The sequence below is a fragment of the Marmota monax genome, unplaced genomic scaffold (genome assembly GCF_021218885.2).
Source record: "Marmota monax isolate L192 unplaced genomic scaffold, Marmota_monax_Labrador192_F-V1.1 WCK01_AAM20220418_F8-fsc00101, whole genome shotgun sequence".
Taxonomy (NCBI): domain Eukaryota; kingdom Metazoa; phylum Chordata; class Mammalia; order Rodentia; family Sciuridae; genus Marmota; species Marmota monax.
This window is the reverse complement of record NW_026692786.1, coordinates 5,100,988-5,127,691: the sequence shown is the minus strand read 5'-3', so window position 1 is coordinate 5,127,691 and position 26,704 is coordinate 5,100,988. Positions and strand designations below refer to the sequence as shown.

Below are 26,704 nucleotides of genomic sequence, written 5' to 3'. Positions count from 1 at the left end.
CTATAGTGAGAGAAATGGTGGTGGATGTGGCTTTTCTTTGTTGATTTCTGGACCTTTGGCTTCTGAATGATAGTAGAGACCCTCTCAGCTCTGATAAATCTGATTGTAGACCTTCTTATGAAAATGCTCATGTTGAATCACATGAGATTGAGGTGAGAACAAGTTTCCTTTGGGGCTTGACATCTTTTATGGGCTGTGCTTATAGGATCTGTTCAGTCATTCATCCATTCAATCAGGAAATATTGAAAGCTAAGATGAGCCAGTTCTGTTCCAGGCCCCAAGGCTTCATCGTTGGCCAAGCAGACACGACCTCTGCCCTCATGGAAAAGAAGCATGTCCTCAAAGGGGACATCACACTAGTGGTGAGTGCTATGAAGAAAGTTGTCAGGATAGAGAGGGGCTGGGGATGCGGACCTCCTACAAGGTGGCTGCAAAGGACCTTTGCAAGAAGAGGATGTGTAAGCTCAGACCTATATCATGAAAAAAGCCAACTCTGTAAAGAGCTGGGAAGTGCATTCTAGTACATTCTTTTCCCCCTCCATTGAAGCATCGGCAATGACATCTGAAGACCAGTTGTTCAAAGGGGTTTAAAAAGTGTTGGTGCTTAGGGGGAAAAAACCCAAAAACCAAAAATGTTTATTTTTGAACAGAATAAAGAATTCTGTACTCAAAACTCCCATGTTCATTAGTTGAACTTGAAAACTCTCAAGTTTGTTAGTTGACAAGCTGAGCTATTACTTGCACTGCATGATGGCAGTGGGGCGGGGCCTAGCCTTCAACTTGATGCCTCTCATCAACCTGATTTGCAGTCTTGCTATGTTACACCTTTAGCCTCCTCTCTCAGCTAAATTCACATCAGGTCATCAGCGGCAACCTGAAAAGAGCCTGGATTCTTGGATTCCTGTCTTTTGAGCTGGCCAACTGGGCAGCCTTGGGCCAGCCATGTTGGCTTTGGACTGTCCAAATTTCCACAGAGCTTGTGGGTGGAGTTCTGAGCATACTTATGTGGCTCCAGGATCATGATCTACCATGTGCTCAGAAGAGGCAGCATGGCTATGTGGAGTTTGAAGGGGAAGAAAAGGTTCCAGATAGGGCTCTGGAGGCTGTTAGTGCTTGCTGGGAGCCCTCAGCAACTTCTACACTCTGGACCTGCTCCTTCCTGCTGGACAGTGGGTGCTCTGAGTTCTGGGCCAGTCGTTGTCCATCATTGTGTCTTTAGTGATAGGGACTGGCACCCATCGAGGATAATTCATCAAGCTTGTTGAAGGAATACAAGAATCTCTGTGCAAAATTAACTCCTTTCTGCCCAGTCTTCAAAATGTTTGTTTTCATTTGAGTGTGGACTGCCACCAGAAACAAAGAGGAAAGATGGCAAATTGGAAGCCATTATTTTATTTCAAGTGACGTGCACTTCTATGCATGTGAACATGTGCAGTTTTCCATTGATCGTCCATAGATACCGGTTCAGTTAACCCTGCACCATGGTTGTAATTCCTCTCCCTTGTGGAACTCAAAAGCCATGTCTTTTCCCCCCTGTCTCTTGCAAGATGGTCTCAGCATCTCTCCTTGCCAAGGAAGTTGAGTCTCTTGTTGGAGACCCTTCGTGTCATGCACAGTCTGTCTGGCAGGAGGCCCAGCAAGCAGCAGACCCTACTGGGGCTGAGTGTACTTCCTCCACAGTTGAACTCTGTCCCCACAGGTCCCCTGGGGAAATTGCTTGGCCCCATATTTCTGGCTGGGGTTAAACAAAGCTCCTGGACCACCTGGATAGCCAACACAGCTAAACATTGGGATACAAAGAGGAGAGATGCGCAGAAACCATTCTATGGCAGGAAATGTATTTGGGCTTCTTAGGTGGAGTCAGATCTGCAAATAGAAGGACCCTATTGACTGTCAATCTTGAGCTCCCCCACATGCTCTGAGGTAGGGGAGGCCCTTCTCTGCGACTCACTGGAACAGGTTGGCTTTTGCCATTCTGCACAGGCTGCAGAGGGGCAGAGCGGTCTATTAAAGACAATTATGCAGACTAGCTTTGAGTGTTAGTGTTTAACAAACAGTTTTGAGTTCTAATTTTCTGCAAAACACATAGTGCAGGTACAATTTGTTCTCATTACTGTATATTGGGAAAGTTATTAAAAACACTCAAACTTGGTTGAGACTTCCTATGGCATCGTCCCTGGATTTTAATTGGTTTTTATCTAGTTCTATAAAAGATCTCTTTAAGCCCAATCAAAGTCCTGCCTCAGATATCTTGCCAGTTGAAGGACAGGGAGAACCCACTGTAAAGTGTAAGTCTTTACCTCTACCCAAATTTGAACAGTCTCAGCAATCTACTAAGATTCTACCAAGAGATAATTTATACTTCTTTTGATGGACACAGTTATCAAATGACAAAATAACAGTGTTTCGTAACATAAGGGTTAAATCTTAATCTCTGAGGTTTGCAAAGCCGCTACTCGCAGTCTCCTTAAAATTTAATATACCTCGTTAATGCTTCCTTGCAAACACTGAAGGATTTTTATGATTATAATCATGTGTTACAGCACCTAGTACTGTTTCTAAGCAGCATACTAATCAGCTTAATGAGATATTACTGCACTTTTTGTTGACTAAAGCAAAATCCCTTTTATTGTTCTAAAGCCTGTCCTTTACTTTATTTTTTCCCAAAACATTATCTTGTTTTATTATGTACCAGTAAATATCATGCCATTCGGGTTTTTTTTTTTTTTTTGGCCAAATCATAAAACGATCTCTTTCATCTCAGACTGGTTAGCGTATTGAATATAGTGAATGGAAACAAAAGTTCAGAGTGAGTCTGTTTGGTCTCACAGTGAAAGCCTTTCTGCTGTAAAAGCAAACTTTGAACTGAACCAACAGGTACAGGTGCTACATGGGGTAAAAGGAGGAAAAGTTTAACACGTAGCCCCTTGATTTGTTATTAGGTGTTGAAAGTGGTAAAACATTAATAATTTAAACATGAATGAATAATTGCCGTCTGTAAATAGAAAATACAAGGAAGACGTTCTATGGCCAAAACAAATTGGAGGCGCAATGCCACATTGCATAATTGGCATTTAATAATTCATTTTTTTATTATTGTTTTTGACTATAATTCCTTAGCATTATTATGTGTAGGTAAGGCATGAAATGCAAATTTGCCACCAGCTGATGCCGGTGAGTCTGTGCACCATGGTCTCTGGCACGGATCTGATCTTTGTCTTTATTTGTAGGGATGGAAGAAGCGAGTCTGTGCCTTGGAGTGTCCTCGGCGGCACCTGAAGCTGAGCCTCACCTGAGTGGCCCTGTCCTCAACGGCCAGTATGCCATGAGTCAGAAGTTGCACCAGATCACCTCCCAGCTCAGCCATGCCTTCCCAGAGCTGCATCCGCGGCCCAACCCCGAAGAGAAGACCCCTGCACCCCTAGATGAGAAGTCACATGTGCCCATGAGTGGCCAGCCCATGGGCAGTCAGATGGCGCTTCTGGCCAACCAGCTGGGTCGTGATGTTGACACCAGCCTCAACGGTCGGGTGGACCTGCAGCAGTTCCTCAATGGGCAGAACCTGGGCATCATGTCCCAGATGAGCGACATCGAGGACGATGCCCGCAAAAACCGGAAGTACCCATGCCCTCTCTGTGGCAAACGCTTCCGTTTCAACAGCATCCTCTCCCTGCACATGCGCACCCACACAGGAGAGAAGCCCTTCAAGTGCCCCTACTGTGACCACCGGGCGGCGCAGAAGGGGAACCTCAAGATTCACCTGCGGACCCACAAGCTGGGCAACCTGGGGAAGGGGCGCGGGCGGGTGCGCGAGGAGAACCGCCTGCTGCACGAGCTGGAGGAGAGGGCCATCTTGCGGGACAAGCAGATGAAGAGCAGCCTGCTGCAGCCGCGGGCCGACCTGAAGCCCCTGCAGCACGCACAGCAGACCCCGCTGGCGGCCTGCAACCTGGCCCTGCCTGCCAACCACAGCGTGCCCGATGTGGCCAACCCCGTACCCTCACCCAAGCCCACCAGCGTCCAGGAGGACGCTGTGGCCCCTGCGGCTGGCTTCCGCTGCACCTTCTGCAAGGGCAAATTCAAGAAGCGGGAGGAACTCGACCGTCACATCCGCATCCTGCACAAGCCCTACAAGTGCACGCTGTGCGACTTCGCGGCCTCCCAGGAGGAGGAGCTGATCAGCCACGTGGAGAAGGCTCACATTACCGCCGAGTCCGCTCAGGGTCAGGGCCCCAACGGTGGCGGGGAGCAATCCGCCAACGAGTTCCGCTGCGAGGTGTGCGGCCAGGTGTTCAGTCAGGCTTGGTTCCTCAAGGGCCACATGCGGAAGCACAAAGACTCCTTCGAGCACTGCTGTCAGATCTGTGGCCGGCGCTTCAAAGAGCCGTGGTTCCTCAAGAACCACATGAAGGTCCACCTCAACAAGCTGTCGGTGAAAAACAAGTCCCCCAGTGAGCCCGAGGTGCCTGTGAGCATGGGCAGCATGTCCCAGGAGGCCCATGCCAACCTGTACTCCCGGTACCTCTCCTGCCTGCAGAGTGGCTTCATGGCCCCAGACAAAGCCAGCCTGAGCGAACCCAGCCAGCTCTATGGCAAAGGGGAGCTGCCCATGAAGGAGAAGGAGGTGCTAGGGAAGCTGCTGTCACCCATCTCCAGCATGGCCCATGGTGTCCCGGAGGGGGACAAGCACTCCCTCCTGGGATGCCTCAACCTCGTGCCACCACTCAAATCCAGCTGCATCGAGCGGTTGCAGGCGGCTGCCAAAGCTGCAGAGATGGACCCGGTGAACAGCTACCAGGCTTGGCAGCTCATGGCCAGGGGCATGGCCATGGAACACGGCTTCTTATCTAAAGAGCATCAGCTACAGCGCAACCACGAAGACACTTTGGCAAACGCTGGAGTTATGTTTGATAAGGAGAAGCGGGAGTACGTGTTAGTGGGAGCAGATGGCTCTAAGCAGAAAATGCCTGCTGATTTGGTTCACAGCACTAAAGTGGGCAATCAGAGAGACCTGCCAAATAAGCTCGACCCTTTAGAAGGCAGTCGGGAGTTTTTGTCACATGGGCTGAACCAGACGCTTGAATATAACCTGCAGGGTCCCGGAAACATGAAGGAAAAGCCCACGGAGTGCCCTGACTGCGGCCGGGTGTTCCGCACCTACCACCAGGTGGTCGTGCATTCCCGTGTCCACAAGAGGGACCGCAAGGGTGACGAGGACGGGCTACACGCGGGTCTGGACGAGCGGCGTGGCTCAGGCAGTGACCAGGAGTCCCAGTCCGTGAGCCGCTCCACCACACCTGGCTCCTCCAACGTCACTGAGGAGAGTGGGGTCGGAGGCGGCCTCTCCCAGACGGGAAGTGCCCAGGAGGACAGTCCACACCCCTCCTCGCCGTCCTCCTCAGGTAGGTTGGCCGGGAAGGATGGGGACAAGCACCTTGCAGAAGGGTCCTGCCCAGGGTTGCCTGGTTCTGCACCTGGGCCTTTAGTCAGTTTGGAGGTCACTGTGTCTGGATGTTGCTACGGTGGGCAGGTGGGATGCTGGGCAGTGCCACCCTTTCCTTCAGGCTGCCCTGTCTCAAGGCAAGGGCTGTTGTTCCAACTCTTTGGCCTTCCCCTGAACACTGGCTACCAGGAAAGACAGCTGTCCTCCTCCCACGTGGTGGAGATGCCAGGTGGCATGCTTTTTAATGGGGCATAGCTTGCCCTTCCCCTGCAATTGCTCAGCCCCATTTACACCCTGACCCTATCCAGTATCACCTCATCTCCAGAAGCCAGGAGCTGGTGTTCTGCTGCATCTGTGGATGCGAATGTGGAAGTTGGAACCCTTGCCATCTCCCTCACCCAACACACTTAGTATATTCCCAGAAATCCCTCATTTGGGAATTCTCTCCCAGTCTCCACCTCCACAGCAAATGTATCTCTTGTCTCCTTCCGAAATTCCAACCTGGCTCACCTGTTCAGTCTGTCTGACCCAGAGAGTGGAGCCACTGCCTTCCAATGGTTTAGCCAAGCACAGAGATTTGAAACCCAGATGCGTGCCTGTCTGTCTTAAATTGTACTTTGTTACATGGGTGATACAGCTTTGGGGTCTAAAATAGCAAAGCAGAAAAATCTGTCATCAAAATGTCTGTGAAACGCTGAAGCTTCCTGGCCCTGTTTGGAAAAAAAAAAGAAAGAAAGAAAGAAAGGAAAAAATAATAATAAAAAAAAACAACTAGCCTAAGATGGCTAAATTAAAATCACTCCCTAACAGCAGGTAAGAGGTTGCCTTCATCCATATTTCCAAAGTCCCTTACTAATGGATAGTAAATTGAAAGTTATATCTCTGGCCCTTTATAAAGAAAGCACCTCGCTAATACTGTAATCATTCTGCAGCCTAACAACAGAGGAAATCATGCCATAACAAATACCCTGTTACTAATGGCAACATTGATTTCTGCAATCAGCCATTAAGTCTAGAAAATGAAAGACAGTTTGAGGCACCTCGAGGCACTGCATTGCCCACTGTTAAAGATGTGGCAGCACACTGTTGAGGGTCATTTTTTAAAAGTTTGGTCTTCTCTTCTTTTTTTCCTCCCCCCCCCCCCGCCCCTTCTCAGTCTCGATAAATATCTCGGTCTCAGAGGCAATCCACTGCTACAGTTATTAAGTAGGTGCCAGTTTGGTTTTGTTGTTATTGTCATGCCTCAGCCTACCTTTCTCCTAGGACAAAATCAGTATGAAAATAAAGTGTGAGTGTGGAGGCTTTTTACCAACCAGTAAAGAATTGTTAAGACACATAAATCTGGGCTGCACATTCCAGAGATTCCGATAGCACTTAATGCTGCTGCTTAAATACCCATGAAACACACTGTCTACTCCTGGAGTCCTAGACTTGCTCGCGATTTATGGCTGGTGAGACACTGTGGAAGAGTCTAACCAGGAACGTGAGCACCACGGAAGGAAGGATGAGGTCATACCACAGGGAACAACTACCATGTGGAACATACTCAGAGGCAGGGCAAGGCTTTCAAGTTGCCCTGGCTGACAGCAGGAACTCTGTAAAGATGGCCACACCGGGGAGGCAGCAAGTGCCAGGTGTCCCTCTGTCTGCCAGGAAGGACTCTTTCCAGCCTCCTAGGAAGGGGTCTTCTCTTCTGGGGACCATAGACTCAATTGTTCTTGAAGGAGGGACCTTTCAGGGGCAGGAAGCAAAGAGCCAAATGGCTCCCCTAAGTTTTGGGAGTGACGTGGAGTTCACATTGACAGATTTCCATCCCTCTCCCAGACCTTCTAAAATGAGAGGGTCTCATCAGCAGAATATTCCGACACCAAATGTTCGGCTTCATTAATGACGTGTTTACCGTGTTTTTCTCACCTTCTGGCCAAGTGATAGCCTAGTGCTATTCCTATCTCTGTTACTTTCCTGTCTCTAAATACTCTGTTGGAAAAAAAAAACAAAACCCATTTTGCTTAAAAGAACCAACCATGCTTATTGACTCAAAAGAGAATTATACTTGGGTTGCAGTTATCTTTTCACTTTTATTTCCCTCATTGAAGGATTTTACAATTGTGAATACTGATTCTTTCATTTCTGGTTGACTTCTTTGTTTTCTTCATATTCAAATTAGACCCTTTCATAATTTTCCTACTAAGTAAGAAATTGATGGCATACCAATATGCAGCCTAAATCAGCTGTGTGTCTGGGGCTTTCAGGTTTTTCTGGGATTTAGGACTCTCAACCAAATCTGGTTAGTTTCCCCTCTTATTTCTAACAAGTGTTACTTGTATAAAGTATGCTTAAAATAAGCATTTAAATAAAAATCTTGACACAATAGGTATTTTATTATTACCTGTTAGAAACCTGCAAGGTGAAGGGGAGAAAAAAAAATTTAAGCCCTTAAGTAAAGAAAGAAGTTCTTATTAAGGCTTCTATTAAGAAATAACTGCAAAACACGGTTTTACAAATTTCTCAGACTGCATAACAATGTCGCAAAACTTAATTTGCATCACTTGATTCTTTTTTTGTTGAAAACTGGGTCAGTAGGGCCTGAGAAACTATTTTTTCAGATCTTAACCAATGAATTCTTCTTTATAAATCGCTGCTCTTAACATGATAGTAGTTCTGAATTCATCATAAAAAACCTTTTTACCAGAGCCTCTTAGAACAGATCTCTAGAAGAAGGCTTACAATGAGTGGCAGAGGCGTCCTTTGTTATCTGATGTAATTCTTTGCAAAGGAGGATTGGGAACGGAGTGGCTGTTTAAAAATGTCTTGCTCAGACCGAGACGAAGAAGGGGTCAAGTTTGCAATCAAACAGTTATTGCCGAGATGGGCGACTGTCACTGGCTAGGCTAATGTGGGATGCAGCTGTTTGTTATGTGAGCAAAAGAATGTTTGAATCAGTGAACATGTGAAAATGATTCCAGTGAACCAGAAAATGTGTTTGTTCTTTGGCTCTCCAAACTGCTGAGAACCAAGCTCAAGATCAACTGCGAAAACTAGGACCTTTGACAAATTGAGAGGTCATATTTTCTAACAGAAAATGGACAGAACCAGTCACACTTCCCCCTCTTTTCCCTTTGTTTTATTTTGTTGTTGTTGTTTATTTGACTCACCAATAATCTCACACCATCCTAGATGTCACTGCTGCCTCCGTGTTCAAGGCAAAGGGAAACTATTTGGAAAGCAGCAGCTTATAAATTGTACTCTTTTATGACATTTAGAGAGTGGGGCGGCAGTTTTGATGCTTCCTTGTTTCTGGCTTGCGTGCAAACACTCTGATGGCATTAATCTTTGCATCTTTCCCTAAAACCTCCTCTAAGACCTGGGCTCCGATCCTGGCTTGACTCTGAGTCAGAAAACGACCCAAGTTCGGTTTCTTCAGATTTTGCTTTGGAAATCACGCTTAGAATAATTAAAACTTAATGTACTAAGAAACGATACTGTTCATTATATCCAACAGGGCAGTTACCTTCCGAATTCCCCATAATTTTGGAGTGGGGATAATTGAAGTGTTGATGGTGGGAAGGGGGTAATTGAATGCATTGACCCTCTGTTCATTAAATAAAGTCGGCTAAGTTGCATGATCAATGAAAAGCAAAGATGAAAATATTGTTAACCCCTGCTTCTTGTGCTATAATATTCTGAGATGGTCAAGGATTATTTGATCAGCTGGGCTAAAAATCCTTGTGGGGTCTTCCTTTGTTGCTGGAGCAGCATTCCTGAAATGCTGGGTCTCCATCCAGTGTAGGCCCATTGACCACAGCATCAAAGGCCTTTATCCCAGACTCCCTTGCATTTACATCGGGTGTATAGTGATATGATAGATTTTCTTTCTTTTCCACCTCTTTTTCTCTTGTGGCTCCCCCCTCCCTGCCCCCCATTCATGATTACCACTGCCTGCTCCACATGAACAAATCCAGGCATCCAAAAGAAGAAAAAAAAAAAAGAGGAAAGAAAAAGAAAAAGAAAAATTTAAGTCTGAGGATTAAGATCTTCATTTTTTTTTTTTTGCTTGTGCATTCCAATTGTTCTTAAAATATTTGGCAATGTCAATTAGTAACTGAGCAGAGTTAGCTGATGAACACAATTTTCCAGTAGACTGAGCACCCTATTGTTGCCGAGCGAACAGCAGATTTCTGAGGTCATTATCATTCGCTGGTTGCTTGGCCCAGCTGCTTCCTGCTGCAAAAGCCAAACTTTATACTGGAGCTCGGGGATGGCTGCAGCAACAGGGGGCTGGGAGGGGGAGAGGGGAGCTGGCTGCAGAGCCGAAGACAGTCATTATCAGCAGAGGAAACAGAAAGTAAAAGTTTCCAGGCAATTCCAGGAAAACTGCCGGATATCAGGCTCCTTCTTCCTGTTCCTTTCCAGGAGCTTCTCACCTCTAGGCGGGGAATTAGAAGGACCAGGGAATACCCCCCCCCCGCCCCCCGGGCATGGTGGCGACTAATCCCTTTGCAGAACAGAACTTTGGAAAGCAATAATCCCATTTGTAAATTTACTTAAATTTTTTTTAAACCCAATATAAAGCGTGTGCATGATTCCTTCACAGCTAGATGCTTTCATTTTTGTCCAAAATAAATAAATAAAACTAAAGAAAGCAAGTCATTTAAAAAAATATTAGCAACTTAAAATTAGTAAACTTGGGGATGACAAACAGGGAGCATTATTTTTTCTTCCATAGGGAGCTTCTGAGCACATAATAGTCTGAAATTCCTTGCAAAATCAAATTCAATGTCGGAGGCTGACTCTTCCCATCCTGTCTTTTTTTCCTGCACGCCCCCACCCCCAACCTGGTCTCCCTCCCCACCTCCTAATTTGGGAGCTGGTTCAGTGAGATGAAAAGCTGCACTTTTTTTAAAGCTCAGCTGTTAAAGCCGAGCGCCATATGCAGCCCTTCCGTCCCCGCCGTGGGAGCGTGTGCAGCGGCCACAGTGTTTGTGGAGATTTACGGAGGCTCGGCTTGTGTGTGCCGAAGCTGTGCCCAGGCAGACGCTGGCCAAGGCCCTTCCTCCAGGCTGAGGGCCGACGTGGCTGCTCTTCTGGACAGACACTGCTGGCGAGGCTCCTGGGGAATGCCACAGGGGGCCAAGGTCAGAGGCCCCAGCGACCTCATCCCTGGGCTCCTCACCCTGCCACTGGGTGCTGGGGTGGTCCTTTCCCTGCTGATGCTGGGATGAAAGTGGCTCTCAGATCTTGGTTCGTTTGGGGGCACTCCCTTCCCTGGGGGCTGGATACTTTCCAGCAGCTTCTTTTATAAACTTCCCATTCACTCTGAACTTTTATTGTCTTGTGTTTAGGAACAATTATTTGGGAACACTCAGTGACATTGTGGGGCTTTTGCTGTCTCTCTTACCCCTTTGCATGTGGCTATAAACCCCACTCCTTTGGGACTTGATGCCGCACTCAGGTCACTTAGCCTCTCAGAAAGAGAGGAACTGTATCAGCTCTAAAAATCTTTGGATTAGGTGTGTGACACAAGAGACATGTGACATAAAATCCCATAAGCAAAGTCCCCTCTAAGGTTTCTGTAGATTTGGGGTGAGAGGGAATAGATTCCAAGTCTGGGTTCACTCAAGCCCTTCTTGTGTTCACCAGATGGGCTCAGTTTACCCATCTGCAGGGTGGACACCATGAGACGCCAGTTTCCTCTTCCTCTGCTCAGGTGCTCTGAGGGCTGCTGCGTTCCTGCCCACAGAGCTCTGAGGAGTCCAAAGTGCTTGCTCCATGATGCTTTGTGCCCTCTGTGTGCCAACATGAGGAGCAGTAGCATTCATTAAAATCTAAATGTAATGGCCATGAGGAAAACACAGATCAACTAAGGAAAGGTTATAAGGAAGCAAGGAAGGAAGTGGACAGTTTTCCAAACCGAGCAGGAAGCCTTAGCCGTGTGATTCCTATTAGTTTGGATGGGAGTTTCCGGCTCAGGTCCTGGCCACCACGCCTCGGGTGTGTTGAGACTGGAATTAGCAGTTTGCTTTGCAAACAGCCGCCCTATGTCCTCTGCTTGACGGTTCATCCAGAAGCAGGCATCATGAGCCTGCAGAGGCTGCCTTTCACCCACTCACTCACTGTGCTTCCAAGTTACTAGGAAGTTACACCCACAGTGTTGTGTTTGCACTGCCAGGGGCCACTGCTGCAGAGCTGGGGGCAGCTTCTGTTTGCAGGGTGACTTGGGGTCCTCCCACCCACCCGCCCGGATCCCTTCTTCACCAGGCTGCGGATCCTTCGAATCCCTTCTTTGGTCTGAAGCTTTGTGCCTTGCTCATAAGAAGTCCACTCCTGGGAAGGGGAGGCAAGTCAGGCTGCCTGCTTTACATCTCAGCTAGTTTCCTCAAAGGTTCTGGAAGGTGCCCTGATCATGAGAGGGGAGGGCGCAGAGTCAGACTTCAGTAAATCCTGTGTTTTGCTGCTGCTGGAGACGCCACAGGATTCCAGAGGCATTGCTGGGGTCCTTGGTGATCTAGAGGTGGAGAGAAGAGGAAATCCATTGGGAAAGAACTGTGTAAAGAGCAGTTGGGGGCATTTTGAGCCTGTGAAGCTAGAGGAGTGACAGTCAATTCCTTTAACTGTGGAGCTGTGTCTGAGCATTGATGGTAGGGGTGGAGAAACACCTGCAGAGATCGGGAGATTGGGTTTGTGCAGATTCCCCAGATGCATGATGACTGGGCTGGACCTTTGCCATAGGCGGCCTTGGGGCCTGCAGGCTGCTCTCCTGGGCTCCTCACCTCCCTCCGCCTCTCTCTCCTCTTTTGGCATCTGACTGGAATCTGCACCCTAGCCCCTGATCTGGCACGCTGAGGAAAGTGGAGGGGGCTCTTCGTGGCCTCAGAGAGGAAAGAGGCCTTCCAAGAGGTGCGGGGTGGGTGGAGGGTAGGCTAGCAGGTGGCAGTGTATGTGGGGGGGTGTTCTCTGATCTCCCCGGGAAGTTGCTGCAGCTGAGAGGAGCCCTGGGTCCCCCTCGCCTTTTCCTGGCAGGATGGGACGATGGCAACATTTACTTAAGCTGTGGAGTTTGGCACTGCCGCAGCCAGGCGCCATCTGGAAAGCTCTTCTCCGAAAGCCGTGGACCCTCCCCAAAGGAACTTAGAGGAGCAGGGCTTGGGCAGAGCTGTGGGACTTTTTCCTTGGGCAGATCCTTAGCACTGAGGCACCTGAGCAGGGAATGGCATCCTCTGGAAGCCACATGGCTAAAATGTGGACTTTCTCTGCCCAGCCTCTTCAGTTAATTCTAGAGCCAGGCCTGGCTTAGGTTCTCTTTGTGAGGAGAGCACTTGCTTTCCTGGGGCTGTGTCTCCATCTATTTATTTATTTATTTATTTTTGTACCACATTTTACTTCTTGTCTTCCCCTAAGTCCTTATGTGACAGTGTGGGGCTGGCCCCCACTGCTCTGGTCACTTGTGCGTACCACCTTGTAAGAGCAGAGCCAGTGAGCGCAACCTAAGGACCAAATGCTTTACCTCTAAATGTGCTGGGGAGACAGATATGGAACTCGATGGCTTGGCTTGTGACAAACAGGGCCAAGCTAAGCACAGAGATTTGCCACCATCCTTTCCCTGATCCTCAGCTTCAAAAAGACTGTAGAGTCCCCAAAACAGTGCATGTCTGAACATCATCTCCAGCTGCCTGATGGGTGGCCAAGGCTAAACGGGAGCTGTGTTAAAACAAGGTGACAGTCTAGGTGGCATTCGTGGGCCTTCTGGTTTTTTAGTATTCCGTCACCAGCACCAAAAGAAAATTGTCCAGGGCTTAGCTTCTTGTGGAACTCATCTCCTTGTTGCTGTGAACCTTGGAGGTTTTGTGTGACATGTGGCATGTGCCTGAGAGAAATGAGAGACACAGCACATACTGACTCCTTGGCTGGGCTGCCCACCACACACGTGGGAGACCAGTCCTCCCCTTAAGGGTACCCAGCCAGGATGCTGGCATGGACATGAGCAAGAGGAAGGGGGTCGTGGGTGAGCTTGGCTTTGAGATCTCATTCTTTGCTTCTAAAGGACAGGGTCATTTTTTGACTTTCCTTGTGAGGCAGTACACCTTTGGGCATTTATTTCATTTGATGCCTTGAGTATAGGTACATCCACAGGGGAATTTGTTCTTTCCTTTGCAGAGGCACCTCATGGGGCTGCAATTTTGACTGACACCACAGTGGTTTCTTTTGTATGACCTCAGTTCCAACATCATTTGATACCCAAGAAAACAGGTCCCTACTCTGCACTCTCTTCTCTTCATTAAAGTAATGTCCAGACACGCTTAACTCAGTGGTTGTCATCCATGGTTTTTGGATACCCTCAGTGGTCTTCAATCAGTAAGAGAGGCATTTTGGAACATTTCCAAGCACTTCTGTTGACTTCAACATAAAAGGTGTGTATTGGTGGTTTTCTTGAAGAGCAGGAGACATACCTGCTTCTGTCTATTGCTAAATATGTTCTTTTTAAAGAAATTTTGTTGTTAAAATAAGTGTTTTTTTTGTTTTAATTTTAGTTTTAAGAATTTATCCTGAAAATTGAAGTGATCATCCAGCAAAGATGCTTTAGGACCTCATTATCCCAGTTGTGGGAGGAGCCTTGGCAAAGTTAGTGTCCATTCCCAACCAGGTCTGCCTCCCCAGAAATGTCCTTGCTGGTGACCTTCCAAACCTTTCTACTCTTTCTCCTCCAGGAAGGCGATTTGCTGATTCTGTTTAATGATCTTTTCTTTTTCTTAGTATAAAATAATTCTTGTTCACACTGGATATTTAGAAGATATCGATAAATAAAAATAAAGACAATTTCTAAATAAATATGCCTACTATCATTCAGAAGGTATTGTGAACATTTTAGTTCACACTTTCCAGTCCTTTGAAAGAGGTATTTGGCAAAAAAAAAAAAAAAAAAAAAAAAGATCATCTTGTAGATACTTCTGTATAAATACCGGTTAAAATATATGTCATGCTTTTTTGTCATTGAAAATCTGAAACAAGGGTCAGCAGAAATTTCCTTTAAAGAGCCAGAGAGTAAATATTTCAGGCCTTGCAAACCATGTGGTCTTTGGAGTAAACTCTCTATTCTGCAGTAAAGGAGAGGGTGTGGTGGTGCTCTGATAAAACTTTATTTACAAAAACAGGCAAAAGGCTTGATTTGTCCCAGGGGCCGTGGTCGGCACACTGCAGTCCTGTAGTGATAGCTTTTTGTTTTTTACAGCCTCACACAAGTAATATGCTCTTTGAAAAAAATATCAGAACTAGGGAGAAGTAAAGAAAAGAAATCTGCATCTATTTATGATTTAAGTATCCCACCATGGGACATGGGACTGTTTCTGTTCTTTTACTCAGAGAAGCAACACAATGAACACCTTTGGAATGTTGTGTCTGGATGGCCCTGATCGCTTGCATGACTTCCTTAGGTGAAAGTACCTCTCACTACAGCCTCTGGTCACAGGCAGACCGCCCTGAGGCTGCAGAGGTGTCTCAGCCAGGGGTCACCATAGCTGCAGGCACTTTCTTCCTATGTTATAGTTCTTCTGTCTGTCTGCCTGAAGCTGGGTCATTCCCTGCCCCCAGGTTACCTGTGACTTATTTGTTCATTGTAAGTACGCTCATTTATTTGCTCAATCATTAACTCATGTACTTGTTCTCTGAAATCAGAGCCTGATTCAGTAGGTTCAGAATGCTGAGCAATAGGTCTTGGGCCTGCAAAGGTGGGCTGAGGCACATCTCAGAGACCAGGGCCTCACAGCCTGGTGGGTAATTCATAGAGTGAGAGGGACACATGGTAGGGTTTATTACCCCAGAGGGTGTTGGAGACCCTTGGTGTGCAAAGAGGGTAAGGAGCCTTATCAAGCCTTATCAGTCACCTACATTAACTCTTTCAGCAAAGAGGAGTGATTCTTTCCATCTGCAACATCCAGCCAATCTTGGTGACTTCCCAGAGGAGGCAGACTGCCTCTGACTGGCTGTTGTCCCCGCTCCCTGGCATTGAACTGCTGTCTAAATCAGTGTCTCTTGATCCAGAGGAGGCCCTGGGAGAAGAATTCAGCTTTTGAGGGAGACCCCCAGGCTAGGAAGGCAGGGCAGGGTCAGAGCAGAATGGGGGGGGGGTACTTATCCTAGAGAAATGGGGTCTCCTTGGCCCAGGCTGCCCACCGAGCCATGCTGGAGAGGAGTCTCCTGGAGTCAGAGCAGCCAGGGAGAGGAAGGGCTGCTGTGTTCTCACCAGGGAGCCAGGGCAGGCTGCAGGCTCCACCTCCTGACCTCACTCATGCTGTCACCATAGTCACTGAGTCATGACCTGGGGACAGCAGGAATCAGTGTCTCAGGTGGTGTAAGACTCTCACTGGGACCCTGCAAATAGAGCACCTGAGAATTTTAAGATCTCACCTGGGAAGGAAGGTTCTGGTCTTGTCCACCTGACCCACACCAACCTTACCTGACTTGGGGACTGTCGGCACTGGCCCCACAGCAGGGCAGGGGAGTCACGTGGCAGCTCGCGCCTCATCTATTGGGGCAGCTCAGCAGGGATGGCTCCGCAGATGTCGCTGTTCTTCGTAGTAGATGGTGGGACAGGACCTGCCTGCAGGGCACCAGGTTCTCCTGTTGAGGAAACAGCTCAGGGCAGGACACACCCACTTCAGTGGGAGGCTTGGCTCACCGGGTCCAGTGTTAGCTGTCGCGCTGGGCTAGAGGGCAGCTCTCTTCCCTGCTCTGGGGCTCGACTTTCTCACCCACACTATTGGAATTGGGGTGGGAGTGTGAAGGCTCGGAGACCCCTCTCTGCCTTCACACTTTCCTGTCTCAGGTCTTGCCCCTCCTCATCTCTCCCTTCCCAAATATTTCCTTGGCCCCAAGGAATTCAAAGGGCCTCATCTGCTTATCCTGATCAGAGAGCCAGAGCTCCTTCGGGCTGAGGATTTAATAGATTTCTGACTGATTTACATGTCTGAGCCCTGTCAAGGCATCTCAGAGGGACTGGCATGCCTGGTGGGTGGGCCGGCCAAGGAGACCCTCTTCTGCCTTCTTTCCCATTAGGTACCTCCCACCTCTTTCTCCTAAATGTGGTGGAGGCAGAATCCTGTAGTGGCAGGCCCCTGCTCCACCCAGCATGGCTGAGGGTTTGCTCTTCCAGTGGAGGCCTGACCTTGCAGGGTGCCCGAGAGGCGGAGACTGAGGTGGTTGTGGCTGAGGTCTCTGTGCTGCTCCTCACCAGTTATGTGGCCCAGCAAGGGCTCTTTAGTCTCTGTGCCTTGGCTTCTCCATCGACAGAATGGGAACATTTTTAGCACTAGTGTGTCTCTCTAATAAAGTGCTCAGCAAAGACCCTTCCCAATAGATGGAGTCTGGTTTTAGTATTATTTCCACACTGTACAATACAAAAACAACTGGGTAAAATGGAAAACTTGACCAGTTGGTTGATGGCTGGGAGTTACACAGCACCAAGGACTGGCCTCCCTGGCTTGGTCTCATTGATCTGGTGTATATGTGAATTCCTAGTAAAATGGTGGGAGCAGTTCTTCTTATCACACTCTCTTCACTGGAGGAGGATGGGGGTCATCACAAAGCAGTAAGTGACATTGCCCTGGGTAGGTAGCTGTCTTCCATCATGTTGACTCAATACAAGGTGGCTCCATCCCTGCCCACTTTCCCCATATTCTATGTTGCCACAAGTGATTCTTGTTTCAATCTGACTTTAACTACAAACGATATCCATAAAGATTCAATGTTTCATGTAACTAAAATGTCTAGAGGTTGGTCTGATTCTAATAATGTAGATAAAGCAGCTAAAAGAATATCCTCAACGATTCCCTCTCTCTCCTCATAATAGCAAAAATGCTGCCACAGCTCCTACCTCATATCACCAAGCAGAGGACCACTCTTTGCTGGAGGCCTAGTAACTTCTTGCACATAGTATGTCTTCCTTTTTTATTATGCTCATTTGTGCACCAGTCACCATTGCCAGGGGGATGGGTTACACCACTTCCTCACGTTAAGCTGGGCTAACATTTGGAGGGGTAGGGAAGGGAGAATGTGATCTCCTCCAGCCCAGTAGCTGGAAATGGGAGAGAGAAACTTTATCACTGAAATTCAGATAGAGGAGACGTGGAGTGTAAGCACAAAGTAGTGTCCAAGATGTCACGGCCCCAAGGTTCTGCCAGTTGAAGCATTTATCTTCCTGTTGAGAGAATCTGGGGAGATGCAGCCCCCATTCCTGAGCAGGAGATATGTGATTCTGTAACCAGCACGGAGACCCTGCTCCCCCCTTTCCTCCAGTTGTAGAGAAGACTGTGTTACATGGGAGGATGTTTTTGTTGTTGTTTTGTTTTTGTTGTTTGTTTACTTTCTCCATGTGTCTCTTTCTGTTTCTTCTCTCCATTTTTTGGTAATGCTGGGTGTTATCTTAGCATGGAAATGATAATATATACCACCAAAGAACCCAACCCAACATGTCCTTCCATGTGGTCACTGTGTGCCCAGCATGGCATCCTAGTCATATTAGCAGAGGGAGGGATCTGGTCCAAGAGCAAGATGAGTCGGGACTCTCTGCTTCTGTGGAGGAGATGGTCTGACTTTGGGGAATGGCCAACCCATAAAAGAGACCTGCAAACCCTCAGTGCAGCATTGCCACCGGTGTGGTTGTGGAGCAGTGGCAGAGCCTTAGAGGTCTTCCTGAGCAGAGGGGAGCAGGCTGACTGTTTTACTTCCACCTCATCCACCTCCACTGCCTCCTTCTCAGGTAGAAGCACAGTGCCTGGTCCAGGACCTGTGTTTGTCTTAGCTCTGAAAGGACACTGTGGCAATGAGTCTATAGGTTCATGATGAGTGGTGCGTATCCCAGGGGCCTGGCGTCGGTGAGCCCTGGATTTGGGCTGAGCACAGATGCTGTTCTACCCAGCCCTGGGATCTACTCTCCTGGTTGTCTACAGGTATTTCACAGCAGGTGCCCTGGGGAGTATGCCCTCCCGGATCTTACAGTCTGGAAAGGAGACAGAGGTGTCACAAGATGAGCAAACCAAGGTATAGGAGGTTGGATTGAATCAGAAAGCGAGGTAGTGGTAGAGCTGGGATTTGAACCGTCGTCCCTCTGACTGCTCATATTTTAATTCCACTGTTGGGTGATGCTGAGCAGGAGATAAATCCAGCAGAAGGGAGGACCTGGCTACCCTACCCGATCTCTGGCTGAAGGCTGGCAAATCTGGGCTTCTGTTGGGGCAGGCTGTGGAGAGGTCAGAGGATTACTGCTTCCCTCCTGTGTGGCTCAGTGGGGGGCCCTCCTCACCTCAGTGGGGGACTGACAGGACCCACCTAAACTCTATTTGGACTCGGAGAGATCCCCAAAGTTGTGGTTGCAGGTGTCCCCCCAGATTCTGCTCAGGGTCCCATGCACTGCCCATCACAAACATGTCCCTCGTGGGCCAAGACAGAAGAGGAAGAGGGACTCAACCCTTCATGGCCCCAGGAGCACAGGTTCAGGCTTTCTGCCCCTGTGAACTTGGCCGAGCCTCAGTTTCCCAGTCTCTTCCAACGCTGCGATCACTCTTGCTCTTCTGTGCAGCTCCGTGTGGGTGGCGGGAAGGAGAGGGGGACCACCGCGCAGGCAGAGGGACGCTGCTGACACGGCTGGTGCCATCTCCATCTCCACCCAGCAGCCTGCTCTCCCCAGCTCCACCCCTTCCAGAAGAGGAGCCCCCGCTGGTAGATGAACAGAAAGAAATCGAGGAGGGCCCCCATCCCTCCCTGGTCAGCACCGTCCTCTGAGGTGTGAATTAGGAGGGCAGCTCGTCATCTGGGAAGGCTTCCAGAGGAGGGGCGGCCGTCCTTTGTTGTTGTGTCTCCTGGCACCGCAGGCTCGCTGGCCACATGAAGCAGAATGCTCCAGGCTGTCCCTGTGCCCCTGGCCTTCTGAAGGTCCCCTCCAGGGGCTTAGTCTGCTGTCGTGGGTGGGGTGGGCGGGTTGGCAGGTTCATTCCTGTCAGTGGCGTGTGTACGCCTGCTCATGGGGAATGCTTGTGTGTGTGTGTGTGTGTGTGTGTGTGTGTGTGTGTTGGGATATGGATGTCCTGGTGCGAGCGGGTTTGTGTCTTAGGGTGGTGTCATTGTATGCATTTCTATAAGTTGGTTTGATTTTTAGGGTGTAGATTGCTGAAGGTGCATGGGTCCCTGTGTGTGTGTGTATGAGTGGGTGGGTGGTAGGTGTTGGGGTGTGCATCTTGGGCTGAGCATGTCTTGGTCTGGGAGTGGATGTACACGTATTGGATGTGGACGTTGGTATGTGCACATGTGGGGTGGTTGGGACGTGAATGCCAGTGTGCATCTGTGGCTATTGGGTGTGCATTAAGATGCAGCATTGGGAATGTTGAAATGCTGGTGTAGCTGTGGGGCTTGGGAGACCCCGTGATGACACGTGGGTTTTGTGAAGGATATGTGTGTTGAGATACAGGTAATGGTGAGTAGTTGTGTGTGTTGGTATGGATGTTGGAGTGCATGTGGTGTGGTTGTGTGTGGGGGCATGCATTGATGTGTCTTTGTGCATTTAGTAAGCGTGTATGTGTGTGTTTTGGAATATGTGTGTCTATATGGGTGTGACTGTGTTGCCGTGGGTTGAGGTGTGCATTGTGTAGATAAGAGTGTGTATGTTGGGGAGTGTGATGGAGTGGGCTTGGCCTCCCTGGTTCAATGAGCTTCAGCCTTCCCCAGAACCTCTGAGCATTGTTAACGGGACCCTCTCTCCCGGGAACCAGCAGAGTCCTGATCAGGCACAGGTCTGGTTCCTGGGCTACTATGAGTTTGCAAATGCAGAAAGCCTTGCCTTCCACATCTCACAGCCATGCCCTCTTTGGTCTTAAGCTCTTCTTGGTGGAAGCTGAGACTCAAGGCTCTGGGGTCTCCAAGCAGGGACCCTCTGTTCTGGAGCTTAGCTATCCAAATTCATCGAGTGGGACCATGAGCTGGGGGACCATGAAGGCAGAGTTGTGTTGCTTTCAGCTGCATGCCCAGCATGGTCCCAAGCACAGAGCAAGGGACATGGCAGGTGTTCAGGGAAGACTGGTTGATTTGGACAGTGAATTGAAACACCCTCTCCTAGGAAGAGGGCACTTGCCAGGCACAGACCAGGACTCAGTCCCTCCCACCACTCTCCTCCCTCCAGGCACCAAAAACCTCAGATCACATCTCATAGCCTCGCATCATAGACCTGCAGTGGGGGTCATTGTCACCTGAGTAGGTCTCCCAGATGCAGGAGGGTGTGTGGGGCTCTGAGATGGGGCCCGGGGGTCAGATTTCCTGAGAGCAGACTTTCATGGGGATCCATTCAGCTGTCATCAGTACTGTGGACTGCCTCTTTGGGATAGTGGTGACCTGGACTCCAAGTCTAACTCTTCCTTCCTTGGTGACCATCCTTCCTGAGCTCTGGAATTGGTGGTTCTCGCTCCTCCCTGCCTCCTCTTGGAGTTCATGGTCTGAGTAGCAGCCTTAGAGCTGTCCACTGTTGGCACCACCCTTGGTCTGCAGAGGATGTCAAAGCTTAGGCTGTGTTTCATGCAGGCTTGTAAAGCATCTTGCAGCCACCTTTTAGTTTAGCTGGCCAAGTTCTAGGGCCACCATGGTTGATGTAGAGGTGCGGGTCTGGGGAGGCTGGAAGTGACCATCACAAGGCTCACCACAAGGTAGGGTCTTCAGAATAGTGCACAATACAAACAGCAGCCCATTGGGGGTGTTGGTCTGGCCAAAACCTGGGGCCCAGACAGACATGGGCTCTTGAAGTGGTTATGATCAAGTCACAGGACTCTCCCTTTCATTAAATTCCAATGCATCTTCTACCGGTCACTTCATAAAGTCAGAAAGTAAAAAAAAATGTCAAGGGACATAATGTGGTGGGTTAGGGTGTGTATTGACCAGAGTTTTCCTGGGAATCATATAGAGCAAAGAGAACCCATGCCAACTCTGCGTCACCTCTACTCAAAGGCTGCCACTCTGGGTGCCTAGAGCCAATGATCCTCTTTTGGTTAGTGGTTGAGGAAATGCTGTCATCTCCAAGAGTGTGCGCCTGGTGGATGAATGGCAGGAGGCTCCAGGCAGCTGTGGGCAAGAGGAAGCCATGGGTGTGGAGAAAGAAGGAGCCCACCGTGGGCAGAGCAGTTTCCTCCAGGGTGCGGGGTGGGGAGGGGCTGTTCTTCCTCGACTGAGCTCCTTCCAGGGAAAACAAGACTCTGTGGAGACTCAGAAGTGGCTGCTCAGGGAATTTGAATGGAACATACTGGAAATCCTGAGGGATGCAGCACTCTGGCAGGGTGGGACGTGACTGGAGCTGTCTGGGATGATGGGGAAGCAGTGATATTGACTCAGTCCTTGGGGCAGCCTCTTGTGCCTGTTCCATGCTAAGAACTCTCCACTGACTTGCCACCTCATGCTTATGGAACAGAATCTGTGGCTGATGAGGCCGCCTATCCCCGCCACTCTCCTCTCTCTCACTCCACTGAGCTCAATTACATAAATCCAGCCCATTTAGTGACCTTCACAGTGTCCTTTGTCTCTCAGGCAGACTCTCTTTCTCTCATTTTCTTTTCTTTTCTTTTTTTTTTTTTGGTACCAGTGATTGAGCCCAGGGGTGCTTTACCATTGAGCCACATCCCCAGCCATTTTATTTTATTTTGAGACAGGGTCTCACTAAGTTGTTGAGGCTGGTCTTGAACTTGCGATCCTCCTGCCTCAGCCTCCTGAGTGGCTGGGATCACAGTTGTGCACCACCACATCCAACCTCAGGCACACTCTTGATATAGATCATCATGGGTCTGCATCCATCTCATCCTCATCCTTCTAGGTCACCTTCTCTAGGTGGCCTCTTCCCAGCCCACGATATGAAATATCCTCTCACCATTCAGTTTCTGAAAAGGTTACTTTGTGTTATCATCTTTGGGGTCGTTAGAGAGCATCTTGTGAACCATTTCTGATTTTCTTATTCACTCATCTTAGTCATTCATTTTCTTTTTTGTTTGTTTATTTCCTCCTGTGAGCCCCTATGAGAACAGGGACTTGGCTTGGTTTGCATTTCTAGGACCCAACTTAGCCACCTAGCAGTGCTGGGCACACTGTAGAGGCTCAAAAAGAAAGGAAAAGAAAACAGAACACCCCCCCCCCCCACACACACACACTTTTAAAAAATTGTGGCAAAATCACATAATAGAGTTTACCATCTTTTTAAAAAATATTTTTTAGTTGTCAATGTTTATTTTATTTATTTATATGTGGGGCTGAGAATCAAACCCAGTGCCTCACATATGCTAGGTAAGCACTCTACCACTGAACCGCAACCCCAGCCTGAGCTTATCAATCATATTTAAATGTAAGGTTCAGTGATATTAAGTCAATCCACAGCATCTTACAATCATCACCACCATCCATTCACAGAACTCTTTTAATTTTGCAAAATGGAAACCCTGTACCTAGTAACTGGTGTCTCCCTGTTTCCCTTTCCTTCCAACCCTGGAAGCATCTATTCTAGTTTGTCCCCGTGGATTTGGCTTCTCTGGTTACTTCATAAAGTAGAATCCCACAGTACTTGTCCTTTTTGACTGGCTTATTTCACTTAGCATTGTTTCCTTGAGGTTCATCTGCGTTGTAGTGTATGTCAGAATTTCCTTCCCTTCCAAGGCTGAATAAGATTCCCCTCTGAGGCTTTCCAGCATTTTCTGTATCCTTTCATCCCTCAGTGGGCACTTGGGTTGTGTCTACCTTTTGGCTACTTCAGTTAACACTTAACCAGACATGAATGGAGGTAGGGAGGCTGGGTCTCTACCCCCTCCCTCATCTGCCCAAGAGGCAGAGTTGCAGCTTTGAGCTTGTTAAGGGAACTCATTGTGTCCCAGGTCACGGGCTCTGCAGAAGTCAGCTAGGCCTCTTTCCTTAGCAGTGCAATGTGCGGTGAGGGCTGGGACTTGGGCAAGACCCCAGGCATTTCTGAGGGAGACTTGTTGGAACAGGGCTGGGATGGGCTTCCAGTGACATCTTGGGCCCTAAAGAGGACCACATCCTTCCCACAGAAGCAGGGGCGCGGGGCATGTCAGAACTTCTTTTCCTGATCCTTTAGGAGAGTTGTGCTGAGCAGCTGGTGTGTAAGTCTAATGCTCTGCCATCAGGACAGGAGGGTGTGGCCCACTCCTGGAGCTGATGCTAGGAGGGGAGTGGACGCAGGTGAGCAACGGCATCCCATGTTAGATGTTTAACTGCTCACAATGAGAAGTGCTGTATAGTTTCTGTCAAAAACTGAAATTCCTGAAAACGATCCCTGCTGGCCAGTATGTTTTATTGGAAGTTCAGAGTCCTTCTCAGAGCTCCTCCTGTGCCTTTGGACTCTGTCTCACTTCTAAACTCAGTGAGGGTTCATGCTGAGACCCAGGCAGAGAGGTGGACTCAGGGATTTGGTTTGGGGTTGGGAAGGTACAGTGACTAAATCTGATATCCCGAGAGCAGGTGGGAAGGCCGTACTGTGCAGCGGGATGATGAAGAGGAAGGACCCGGTGCGCCACCCAGCTTCAGTGCTGGCAGGCTGTGCCCTGCCTGTGGGCACACATGGTCAGCTAGCTGGTGAGCATCAGTAGATCCTTCTTGTGAGGCTGTTGTGGCTGCAAGCCATCCAGGGCACAGCGCAGCGGCCAGCTCTGTGCAGATTCCTTCCCACCCTCTGGAAGTTCAGGACCCGGGATGAAACGTCTGCATTGAGCAGTGAGCCCAGACTGCAAAGGCCCCACTTGTCTAAATGTCAATCATGGGTAGGGGGTAGGAGTTGTGAGGGCCTTGGTCTTCTTGATAGAAGTGGAGGCGGAGGCAGGTGGCCAGATGGTGGGATGCGGAAGATGGTTTTGAGGGATGTTGGTGTGTTGGAGAGAGACAGTGAATGCCAGGGGACAGAGTGCAGCAGGGTTTTGGATGTCCTGGGTATACCAATGCCACTTCCACAGAGGCAGAGACAGATGCTCAACAGAGAAGCCAGGTAAATGAAGCTGGGGCTCAGCGTGAAGGTGCAGAAAGGGATTCCAGGCTGAATGTGGTTCATTCAGTTCTCAGCTTAGGACACTGAGAGGTCACACGAGTAGTCTGCTGTCCACACCAAAAAGAAAGGGGAGGTCCTGGAAACTTCTCCCTTCCCTGTTACCTGGAAGACCCAGATCCCACCACTCAGGGCTGGGGTCAGCTGCTGCAGACTGTCTTCCTGCAGTGGGCCCATGCCTCCTTAGCATCCAAAGTAGTGCCGTTGACCCAGTCAGTTCTCTAACCAAAAACACATAAGAAGGAAAATGAGATGTAACACCTGCGTCCTGTGGGCTTTAGCACACCTCTACTTGCCCACCAGTCCACAGGTAAAATCTTCTCTGCACAGGGGAATATTCCAAGCCGGCACACCTGGATCCTGCTCTACTCCTGGGGTAACCAACACCCCTTGGCTGACAGAGGTAGTTCTTAATTAAGAAATGCAGTCATCCACAGATGTACCCATCCCACACCTGGGCACCCCGCTCCTCCAGGGACACCCAGCCTGGCTCTAGGCTCCCTTCCCCGGGCTACGCCTGTGGAGCCAACCCGAGCTGCCAGGGAGGGAGGGGGCGTCCTTGGGATCTCAGTGCAGGTTGCAAATGGGACAAAGCAAACCCTGCTCTTCTCAGGCTGTCCCCAGCCACCCCCCTTTTGCCCATGCTGTTTTCTGCTAGAAATACAATATTTAGCTGACGGGGAAGCAGCCAGAGAGTTCAGCAGCTCCAGTGGTCTCCAGGGGTAGAGACTTAACCACAAAAACTGAAGTGTTCTACCAGTTTAAGCCATTCTGCTCCCAGCTGCCATCCGCAGGCTCCTCCCAGGTAAAAAGTCCACAGGGAATGAGAGGTGGGGGGCAAGCGCTGCCCACCTCTCCTGCAAGCCTCGTTTCTTTAGATTCACCCTTTTTTGCTGGGCTGGGGTGGAGGCTTTTGTCGTTTATTTATTTTATTTTTGGGGTACCAGGGATTGAACTCAGGGGCACTCCAACCACTGAGCCGCATCCCCAGCCCTATTTTGTGTTTTATTTAGAGACAGGGTCACACTGAGTTGCTTAGTGCCTCACTTTTGCTGAGGCTGGCTTTGAACTCATGATCTTCCTACCTCAGCCTCCTGAGCCAACTGGGATTACAGGCGGGCGCTGCCATGCCTGGCTATTTTTTTTTTAACTTTTTAAATTTGTTCTGTTTATACATGACAGTATATCGTACATGGAGTACAATTTCCCATTCTCGTGGTTGTACACTATGTGGAGTTACACTGGTTTGTATTCATATATGAACATCGGAAAGTAATGTCTGATTCAAGAGGCTTTTTATTGTGGAGTAGTTTAGAGTTATAGTAAAGTTGCAAGGGAGTCCCGAGTTCCCGTGTAGACCAACCCTGGCTTCCCCAATTATTAATGTCACTGTGGTACATTTGTCACAACTAATGAACCAACATTGATACATTACCATTAACGAAAGTCCATACTTTATGCCGGTTCCTTTATTATGCTCCAGGATTCCATCCAAGATGCCGCATGACTTTTAGCTTCTTTTTAAATTGACAAACTTAATATTTAGAGCAGTTTTAGGTTCACAGTAAAATTGAGTGGGAAGTTTGGAAGGTAACCATGTAGCCCAGCCCCCACTGCCTCCCTCAATTACAAACATCCTCCATTTAGTCTTCATGTCCCCTTACGCTCTGATAATTTCTTCTGATAATTTCTCAGAATTCTTTGTGACCTTGACAGTTTTGAGGAGTCCCGGTCAGGTGTGTCACAGATGGTAGGTGTGTCACAGACTGTCCTTCAATTCGGGTTTATCCGATGTCTTTCTCACAGCTCAGCTGGAGCTGTAGGTACCTGAGGGGGTGATCACAGAGGTTCAGGCCATCGTCATTACAGGGCATCGGGGTACATGCTGTCTATTGGATGTATTACTGATGGCGTTGACCTTGGTTACCTAACTGAGGGAGTGTTTGTGGAGCTTCCCCACTGGAAAGCCACACCCCTTTAAGAGACAGCTCAGAGGTGGGACCAGCTACCTAAGGGCAAGGGTAAAAGGACTGAGGGCAAAATGCAAACTTGGGGCCCATCAATCAGACCTTAAGAATTTCAAGAGCCAGATGCGGTGGCGCATGCCTGTGATCCCAGGGTCTCGAGAGGCTGAGGTAGGGGGATTGCAAGTTCGAGGCCAGCCCCAGCAACTTAGCCAGGCCCTAAGAGACAGACCCCCT

General features: G+C 48.9%; 1 protein-coding gene across 4 annotated transcripts in view; it reads left to right on the top strand.

Annotated features, from left to right (window-relative positions):
• The window catches only part of Znf536 (zinc finger protein 536), a 435,517-nt gene that overhangs the window by 187,753 nt on the left and 221,060 nt on the right, over positions 1-26,704 (top strand). For all 4 annotated transcript variants that reach the window (XM_046448182.2, XM_058580443.1, XM_058580442.1 and 1 more), the window contains exon 4: positions 3,231-5,402. In XM_046448182.2, coding sequence (XP_046304138.1) covers positions 3,233-5,402 — 2,170 coding nt within the window. In that variant the 5' untranslated portion in view covers positions 3,231-3,232. The remainder of the gene's footprint in view (positions 1-3,230; positions 5,403-26,704) is intronic.